General features: G+C 38.8%; 2 protein-coding genes across 2 annotated transcripts in view; both read left to right on the top strand.

The window, feature by feature from the left end:
* LOC118912170 (olfactory receptor 51I2-like) overlaps positions 1-10,389 on the top strand; it is a 28,675-nt gene continuing 18,286 nt past the window's right edge. Inside the window, exon 1 of the mRNA XM_036884965.2 lies at positions 1-88. Coding sequence (XP_036740860.2) covers positions 80-88 — 9 coding nt within the window. The 5' untranslated portion in view covers positions 1-79. The remainder of the gene's footprint in view (positions 89-10,389) is intronic.
* LOC118912172 (olfactory receptor 51F2-like) lies at positions 4,028-5,390 on the top strand. The gene has a single exon (XM_036884967.2). It carries the CDS (start codon positions 4,105-4,107, stop codon positions 5,047-5,049), a length of 945 nt encoding a protein of 314 aa, XP_036740862.2. The 5' UTR covers positions 4,028-4,104; the 3' UTR covers positions 5,050-5,390.

The following is a 10,389-nucleotide window of genomic DNA, read 5'->3' as shown; positions in this document are numbered from 1 at the left end:
CCTAAGCTCAGTCCTCCTCTGGAATCTAAAGCCTCCTAAGCATTCAGAATCAGCCTGAGAGGGACAAGTAGACCGCTGTATGGGCTCTGTAAGTAAAATTGTTTTTGTGAAAATGGTCAACTCTAGAAAAACTGAGCTTTCTTATCCATGGGGAAGAATTTCCTTGAAACGTGCAGAGCTAGGTTAGTTAATGGGATGGTGTGCTGTGGTGAGTGGTAGAATTTCTAGAATTATTTATTCTCAGGAATCCTATAGGGAATGGGCATTTTTGTTCTGCCTGGTGTGAGTTGAAGAGCCTGTGGTTTGTCAATCAAATGGCTTAATCACTGTGCTAATATATTGATATATTAATAATAATATAGTTAGTGGTTTGCTGCTTAAGAAAACCAAACAGATTGCCAGGGAATTAAAACTCCACTTCTAAGCCCAATTATTATTACTAAAAATGAAAAAAACTGTCTATTGTGAACACTTACTTGATGCTAGGTACTGTAAGAGGCATGTGCATACTCTACCTTTCAGATGAGGAAACCAGATGAAAGTTTACATTACTTATAGGTAAAATACTTAAGAACATTAGCACTAGAACTAGAAAGAACCGTGTTCAGAAACCCAGGTCTGATATTCAATAGTTATGTGTGATTCTGAATACGTTTCATAACCTCCCTGATACTCAGTTTATCAGAAAAAGGGAATCTAAAGTAACTTTAATATTTGACAAATGGTGTTGTAGTAAGAAAAAATAGAATGTTTCCAAAGTTCTTAGCACAGTAATCTTCACAAAACAAATTCCAATAAATGATAGCTGTTATTAGGAGTAATATTTTTTTATTATTGTTGCTGTACAAAATCTCAAAACTAGTTAGTGTTTGAGCAAGGATCTGAACCTAGATCAGTCACAATTAGCCATGCCATTGGCAATGGTCTAAACAATACTAATATTGCTAAATGTTGTATTTCAGCAGTTAAAGACATAACTATGAGCTATAGCTTCTAACAGTGCAGTGGAAGAAGAGCATCACTATGATTATGGGACAGGAAAACAAGTTAAAAATGATAGTTTATATCTCACAAAAAAATGAAGGCACATGGATTGGAGTGGATGGACTGAACAGAGTCCAGGGTGATGGCAGCAAAACAGAGTAACTTGGAGGAGTTTGACTATCTTCCCCTAATAATATCCATTAGTTCCCTCTATTTTTTGATATTAACAATTTTTCAATTCAGGAAACTACAATGAAATACAACTTCAAGTACCCACTACAAACCAGATTGCTATTACTTAGCCTTCATACCCAGACCTCCTGTCACTCCAGTTTTCAGTATTTTAGAAGTGAAATCAATAAACATTTAATGAATATTTGTATGGATGGATGAGAGAGAGGGAGACAAGTGTGTGTACTGTGTGTACATGGGGGTGGTAATTCTAATAAGATGATTTGGGGGAGTTTGATGTCATTGACTGATAAATGAAGTATAGGAGAGAGAGCCAGGTCTGGAATTGGGGAAGGAATAAGTTCTGTTTAGCTCCTACTGAGGTTGGGGTGTCTAAGGGGTTATAGGTGGGGATGTCCCTCTGAGTAGATAAAATACCTTATTCACCTTTTATTCATTGACAATAAGCAGAGAGCTTTTATTTGTTCTCCAAACTGTTGCCAGTTATTTTTCTAAATTGCCTGTTTGACGGCCTCACTCTAATTACCCTGATACATTATTGCCTTCAAGTTTAATCCCAGAAACCTTGCCACAGCTTTAAAAATCCTGTTAACATTTGAAACATAGAACTCTAGAGAGTCCATAATTAGATTTCAGATTTGCAAGTCATCTGAACATAAATGCTATTTAAAGCTGTGGGAAAAACCAAGATATCCCAAGGAGAGTGTATGGAGATCAAGAAAAGAAGAGGGGCTTCTCAGAAGAAAAAGACTTCCAAAGAACACAGTTGAAAAGACAAAACAAAAACACTGACAAACAGATAACAATAGCACAGAATAACTATCATTGAAGTTAATGAAGGAGAAAGTTTCAAAGAGAAAGTGGTCAACATTGAGAAGATTTGAAATGGAGAGAAAAACAAATCTGAAAATAAACTTTTGGATTTGGTATTAGGAAGTCATTGGTGACATCAGTTGGAGAATTTTCTGAGAGCTATTAGAGAAAGAATCAAGATTGTCACTGAGGTAAAGGAATAATAAACACAAGCAGACTGCCCTTGAAAGGACTTTTTTGTCAGTATAAAAGATATGACAGGAAATTTAAGGAGAAACGGAGTTTATGTCTTATTTCCCCCACTAGGTAAATACAGTGGTCAGTTATGATATCATTTTCCTCAATTTCCTTCCATATCTTTTATAATTACTATATATATATATGTGAATTGAATGTGTTGAAAATATATTAAAAGTGTGAGAAACTTTCATCAGTGGGTTGGAATAAAACTTGAGCATTGTAGACTGCAAAAAGAGAGCCAATGGTACTAAATAAGATACTAAAGAAGGAAAGGAATTTTGTTGGAGTTAAATGAGAAGAATGATTTGTTTACTTATTCATAAAATATTTGGAAATGACTAGCTCTTAATGCTCTGTATCTAAAATCTAAGCTCCTCACTCTTTCTATGGAATGTTAGACAGTCGTGTGCTGGCCCCCACTGATAACTCTAGCTTCACCTCCCAGAGCACCCAGCCTTATATTTAAGTCTCCAGCATACCAATTTTCTTGTAGTTATGCAACAAACTGTCTTGTGTCATTATTTCATTCACTCTCTGCTCATGTTGTTATCTATGTCAAGAATACCCTTTTCCTGCTTTTAAAGCTTGTGAACTCATACCTACCCACCAAAACTTTACAGTTATTATTCATCTACTCTGTTAAGACTTCTTAGATCTAATTCCTCCTGACACACACACAGACACATTCATGTACATTATACATACACTCAGAGTCTGTCATTTATTGGGCCACTTAATGTAACTTCACAATTTTTTCTCTAGTTTTCCATTAATTTCAATTAAAATTTCTCAATATTTCAAACTTGCCTAATCCCAAAGATTTCTTTAGGGAATCCTTGAGGTAGCACTTTATCTAGGTGAACTCACATGGTCTGGAAACACTTCACTTCCTCCGAGGGGCAGTTAACATTGGCAACTTCCTACTGACTGACCCCTCTCCAGCGATAGCCCTAATCTCTGTCTTCACCAGAACCCCCCTCTTTCATCTCTCATATATCCATCTGGCAAGCCTTCAATTCTCTACTCAGTGAAAATAGAAATGTGATTTTTTTACAATAAAGTTGTATCTTTCCTCCAAAGCAAACTGTAGCAGTAACATTCTACTAGGTATCTCCTGAGAAGTATGTGTTAAGAAAATGGAGAAAATCTATCCTGGAGAACCGCTAGTCTTCAGGTAGACTGAAGACAGAAATATATTTCAGAATGGCACCATGTTACAGTATGTGAGGGCAAGGGCCTCTGTCCCTAACTCTCTCAAATGTGAAGCCACCTGATGCGTTGTAGCTATCACTTTAAAGGTTAGATTCCATAGACACCTGAACATGACTACACTGGTGCCTAAACCATTTATTATAACTTCACTCATGTTAATTGTATATCTCTTTGTTGACATTTTCCAGCTTTCCAGATTGTCTGTAAACTTCTCTGCTTTCTACACTTACAATGATATAATATTGCTTCTCCACAGTCTCAATTTATTTTTCTCTAATGCCAAGTACACAGAAAAACTAATTTCTACTTTTTTATCATAATTTAAAAATGCATAAAGGATGAAATATGACTGGCCAACCTTGAGTAAAGTGACTTTACTTAAAAGTCACCTTTGGTTATAGAAGTAGGAGGAAAGATCACATAATATAAACATAGCTACCAGCAAAGGGCCCTAGTATGTACTATAGCAGGTGAAATCTTACAACTCTTTCATCAATTTAAATGAACCATTCATATTTACATAGTATACATAATTACATAGATATTCATTGTTGGTTAGTTTTCAGTTGAATAAAGTTATTTGTAATTGGATTAATACAAAAAATATAGTTTTGTTATTCTTGTTCCAGAGTTTCATTTTGAACTCTGTTCTTTTAATCCAGCATGTCACAATTCCAGAACATCACAACTTCTTCCATTATTTTCCTGCTAACTGGTGTTCCTGGGCTGGAAGACTTCCACACCTGGATCTCCATCCCCTTCTGCCTTCTCTACATAACTGCTCTCTCAGGAAACAGCATGATTCTCTTTGCCATTGTCACTCGGCCCAGCCTCCACAAACCCATGTATTATTTTCTCTCCATGCTGTCCACCACTGACCTTGGCCTGTCCATATCCACCCTGATCACCATGTTGGGTGTATTCTGGTTCAATGCCAGGGAGATCAGCTTTAACGCCTGCTCATCACAGATGTTTTTCATTCAACTCTTCACTGTCATGGAATCCTCAGTGCTGTTGGCCATGGCCTTCGATCGTTTTGTGGCCATCTCTAATCCTCTTCGGTATGCCTCCATTTTAACTGACCTTAAAATAGCACAGATTGGAGTAGCGATCATCACCAGGGGGACACTAATACTGACTCCTATGGTGGCACTTCTGAAACGACTGTCCTACTGCCGCAGCCACGTGCTCCACCACTCCTACTGCTTCCACCCTGATGTGATGAAGCTGTCGTGCACAGACACCAGGGTCAATAGTGCAATTGGGTTGACTGCCCTGATCACAACTGCTGGGGTGGACTTGATCTTCATTGTCCTTTCTTATCTTTTGATCATTAAGACTGTCCTCAGCATTGCATCCCCAGAAGAGAGGAAGAAAGCCTTCAGCACATGTATCTCCCATATTGGGGCTGTTGCTGTATTCTATATTCCATTGATCAGTCTGTCCTTTGTTCACAGATTTGGGAAACGAGCCCCAGCCTACATACATACTATGATTGCTAACACCTACCTCCTGATCCCTCCTGTAATGAATCCTATCATCTACAGTGTGAAGACCAAACAGATACGTAGAGCCGTAATAAAAATTCTCCATTCCAAAATCACATAGAATAATAGAATTCTAGAGATAGTCTATGTTAGGTCATGTTATCAATTTAAAAACAAAACTGGTGATCATTGAAACTAGGTGTACAAAAATTTTAAATTAAAGCTGGAATATATTTAGAATATCAGCTAGTTTGACACCTTTATTTTGCAGATACGAAGACAGACACATAAGAATGGGAAAGATGAACAGCCAAATACCCTAAGCCTAGAATTTCTCCTGTCCATTGGTGTTTGTTCTAAACAATTGTTTATCCTGCCAACAGCTTTTCTCTTATTTGTCCGCTTTATAGAATTTAGAATGATACACTATGAAAATGTCACCTTTATAAGAAATAGGTTGTATTTTCTAGTTATAATAATAATTATAACAAGCATTTATTATTTCCTTCAACCAGTTATCGTTTTTAGTGTTTTTTTATATATAAATACATTATATATCCTAAACAACATGATAAGGCAGTTACTTCTATTATTAGTAAGCAAATTGAGGCACAAAAATGTTATGTCACTTGCTTAAACAGCTAGTAAATAATAAAGCTATATTTTACATCCATGTAAACAAACCTCAGCATGCCCCATACTCTTAACTTTAATGCTGTATCACTGCCTATAATACACACACACACACACACACACACACACACATGTAATTTGTACTGGGAGACATAAAGAAGCAAAACTAAAAACACAACTCTGTCTTCTAGAAATTTTCAACCAAATTATAGAGAAAAAGCCCAAAATAAAATTTTCAAAATTTATAAGTGTATTTCTACCTGATGTTCTTTCCAAATCAAGCATATTCCAAAATTCCTGCCTGCCTTCTTTCATCTTTCTGCCCAGGACCAACTGAAAAGTGACCAAAGATGGCAAATGAATATCAATTTGTGCCATTCACTTAGAAATGTTTAATTTGTGGTGTATGTTTCACATAACAGCTTAATTTGGGAAGTTAATTTTTTCCAACCTCAGTATATCCATTAATTCTCAAATTTTTAAAGCACATATTTCAATGACACATTAGTATCAATCAGTAAAGGTGAGCCCTGCAACTGGAATCAGATCCAACAAGGAATTAGTAGTCATTCATATCTATAGGGAATTTACGAAGTGATTATAGTTCTATTTAATAATAAAGATGATGTAAAATCCTCAGCCACTTTGCCACTAATATTTCCAGTCTCAGTTATTGTTAGTCTTCATCAGCCTGAAGTATGTATGTTGGAATGTCCTAGAACTTTGTTCTCAGACCTGATTTTTTCTTTGTTATATTCCCATTTTTGGTCATGTCATCTAGTATCAAGGCTTTAGATACCATCTATATATGACAAATCCCAAACAATATTTATAGTCCAAGTTCATATGTTATGTATCAATACCCCTACTTGAATTTCTAATAATCATCTTAGACTCATCATGTCCCAAACCATATCCTAATATTTCCATCAAGGGAAAAATATGCTCAACCAAGTTTTCCCTAACTCAGAAATTCTAGCTTTCAAGTTGAGATGGAACTCTTGGATTTATGGTTGACACCTGTCTGTCTCTCTCATTCCATGTCCAAGCAAGTGCTGATGGCTCTTTCTTCAGATATTCCAGATGTTGATATCTGGAATCCAACGACTTCTCACCAGTTCTGCTTCTACCACCACGTTAGAAGCCATCATCGTCTAGGACTGAAATATAATAATGTCTTGGTGGATCTTCGTTTATCCACTTTTGCTTTACAGTCCGTTTTCCCCATAGTAGTTAGAGTGATTATTTTACTACACAAAACAGATCGTATCACTTCCTCTGTTCAGCATGTCCCAGTGGCCTTCTGTCTTACCCAGGGAAAATTCAGCATCATTATATCTCATAAGGATCTATACAGTCTGACTCCCCTCCAGAGACTCAACTTCATCTCCCACTACTCTCCCCTTTATTTGCTCTATTACAACCACACTAGGCTTCAAATATTTCCTTATATTCACCACGCATGTTTCAACATCAAACTTCACACTTGCTGTCCTCCCTTATTGTAATGTTCTCCCAGATACTCACACAGCTTACTGCCTCACTTCATGCAGGTCTGTGCTTAAGTGTTTTTATTACAGGGCCCTTGACATATTTTTTTAATTTTAATAATAACAATAGTAATAATAATAATAACAACACCTCTTCCTCAGTTCCTGTCTGCATTCACTCTCTTCCTTACCTACTTTGTTTTTAATTCCTATCACTACCTGCCCCACACAAAATAGTACATAACTGTTTTTTTCTTTTCTAGTTTCCCCATTACAAGGTAAGCACTTAGACAGTAAGGACTTTGTTTCATTCATGCTGTCTTCCAGACCCCAAAACAGAGCCTGACACATAGTAGAAATAACAGAACCTCTAAAAGACCTGGCTCTATGTACCTCTCAAGCCTCATTGCTTCTCCTCCATGTGGTGCTCCAAGCACAGTAGATGAACACATTTCCTTAGCCCTGATTGCTCTATGTCTCTTCCAAGCCTCTGTACAAGCTGTTACCTCTACCCTTACTACAGCACCCTCACCAGCTCCCTCCTCCTGACTTAGAATACAAGAGACTTTCTTTCAGAGACTCCTTCCTAACTTCTCACATCTGTCCAGTGTCCTTTTCAAGAGCTTCTGCAGCACCCTGTGCTTCTTTCTCTGGACATCCCTTACAGGCTCTACTGTGACCACTCTCCCCACAAGACCCAGGACTGTGTCTTATTCACTGCTGGAAATAAGTGGAAAAGTTCAGATGATGTGGACTTACAGACTGGATTATTTGTTTGCCTATTTGTTTCCACATGTTACGTAAGATGGAAAATGGAGAGAAAAGAATGAGAAAAGTGACTTAGAGAAGAAGGATGGGGACACTCAGGGTCCTATAAGTGGGAAGAAGGAACTTCAGTCTCCAGACCCAGACAGTCCAGATGTTCATGCTACTTCTACAGTTGTTTCTGTCCTACCTCACACCCCCACACATATGCGCACTAACCCATGGACAGCCCCACTGTCCAATATTCCTGGAAACTTGTAAGCTCCCATCCCTAGGGAGCGGGTAACTCAGACACTGTGGGAACAGGTGGTCCACAGAGCAAATGTCCTCTCTGACCAAGGCAGACAAAGGACTGGAGACTTTCCTGGAAGGCAGATCAGAAGTAGACACTTGGCTGCTGTTGCAGCTACTTGTATTGAGAATCCAATGGAAAACCTTTAAATGTCCTATAAAAAGTCCTATGAGGTGCTATATGATCCAATTTCCTATTATCTTTCTGATTCTCCCTAGTATTCTCTCCTTTGTTTTCACTTCTGAGGCACACTAGCCTCCTTATTCTAAGCCACCAGATAAATTCCCTTCTCAAGAACTCTATCTGCAATTTCTGCTCCTTCATCCTTGAATGGTCTTTCCATTGATACAGTTCTCATTCCTTTCAGGCTTCTCCTCAAATGTCTCCACTATGTGAGGCCTCCCCCTGGCAACTTCATTTAAAATCTCAACAGCTCCCCGCCCTGATAATTATCTGTTCTCTTCTTTCCTTTGTTTTTCCTCCTTATGACTCCTTAACATCCTATTTCATTTTTCATATCTATTCTATTTACTGTCTGTCTCCCTCACCAGAATTTATACTCCATGAGGGTGAATTTTTTTAAATATCTTATTACATCATAAGACCTTGATAAATATTATTGAATGTGAATAAATAAGGAGTCAGAACACCAGTTCTCCAATATTATTGCTAATTAACTGTGTGACCTAAGGCAAAGAGCCCCTATCACATCTGTTCTTTATCTGTAACAAAGGTGCAATAAATAAAGAGTGGCTTCCCTACCACAAGGTCTGTTTCATCAACTGACAGAAAAGCTGGGAATGGTGAAACTGAAGAAATGTATGCTCTTTATTTTGAATTGCGGGAGTTTTTGGTTTTGTGTACCCATCTTGGTTTTTAAACAAGATGTATACCCCTAGAGTCAAAGGATACAGCTATACACCCATTACACCCATGTTGCCTGTTGTGTCTAGCAACATGGCTAATGAGGAAAAGCAGTAAGTGCTGTAGCTAACTGAGGGGGGTTTGAGCTCTTTGGAAGAGTGAGGAAGGACTGTTGAGACGCCTATGTGTGCAAGTGTGGGAGTGATGGCAGAGACAGCGGACACTTAACAATTGTCTCCACACATACACACCAGACACAAACAGTGGAAAGTTTGTGGAAGTGACCCACAAATGGACACGGAGATATTTTTCCCCTCTGCCAAGCTCCTGGTACCTCAGTCCACGTTCCCACAGCCGGTTCCCATGGCCCTCCTGGGCAGCATTATAAATAGGCCTATGCCTGAAGGGGGAGCCAGCTCCAGCTGCTCTCTCTCAGTTGGACTGCACCCTTTTCCACGTGAGTACATCCTCACCTGGGGCCGGGCACCCTAAACTCCTGCCATCCTAAGGAACCTTGAAGACCTCACAACTGCCTCTTGGCAGGGCAGGAAGAAGCCCTTATGTCTTACCCACATCTTCATGGGCTGAGAAGAAATGTCCCAGAGCACTAGCTGACAGTCCAGAAAGGCAAGTAAGAATGAATGCAACAGCCACATTCAGACCCAAAGAGAGGGTGAAATTGGGTCTACCTAGGGGTCCCTTTAGGAAGGCCATACAGCATGGGAGGGGGACAAGAGGTCTTCTGGGATAGGGTAACTGGCCCAAAGTCTTAGGCTGCTACTAGCAAAACCGAAAAGATTTTCTGCAGAAAGAGGAGTCAGGAAAGTATCCAATTCTCTGGACAACAGAGACCCTGACATCTGTCAGTACTGCATGCAGCACCATGAGCAAGAGGCCTTGAAAAAGGGGAAACACATCACTCTCTCCCCTCACTGCCCCTCCTGCCTGCCCTTATCTTCACTGTGGACCCTATTTCTCTTAGACACAGGGGTCTAATGATCTGGCCTCCCTCCTGGGAAGTTTCTTTAACCCTATCCCACACTTTTCAGCCTGATTTGTCTGGATTTCTGAACTTCTCCCCCCCAAACTACATAGGAGAGATACAAGTTGAGTGGATACAAGATAAAGTTCTTTTATCTTAGTGAAGGATGCAATTAATCTGCCTCTGAAAAAGGCTTTTCATTCTCTGACTGTAGTTGGGGGCCAAGTTTGGAATCTGACATTTGTCAAGAAGGATATTTGCTTTATCTGCACAAAGTCTGAGGATAGAAAAAGAGCAAATAGTGGTCAAAGACGTGATTTTGTGATCTTTGAACCCTGGATCTGTTCTTCCTTGCATATCCATGATGGAAAATGAAAGTTAAGTCTTCTAGTTCTTATTTTATCATTTTATATTTTAAGACTGTTGGCCTTCAAA

Source organism: Manis pentadactyla, chromosome 9 (assembly GCF_030020395.1).
Source record: "Manis pentadactyla isolate mManPen7 chromosome 9, mManPen7.hap1, whole genome shotgun sequence".
In the NCBI taxonomy this organism is placed as follows: Eukaryota; Metazoa; Chordata; class Mammalia; order Pholidota; family Manidae; genus Manis; species Manis pentadactyla.
Note: the sequence above shows the minus strand (reverse complement) of the source record. Positions and strands in the feature narration are given on the sequence as shown.

What these genes read in the sequence shown, in the direction of transcription:
- LOC118912172 (XM_036884967.2), top strand. Translation starts at nt 4,105, where the DNA reads ATGTCACAATTCCAGAACATCACAACTTCTTCCATTATTTTCCTGCTA.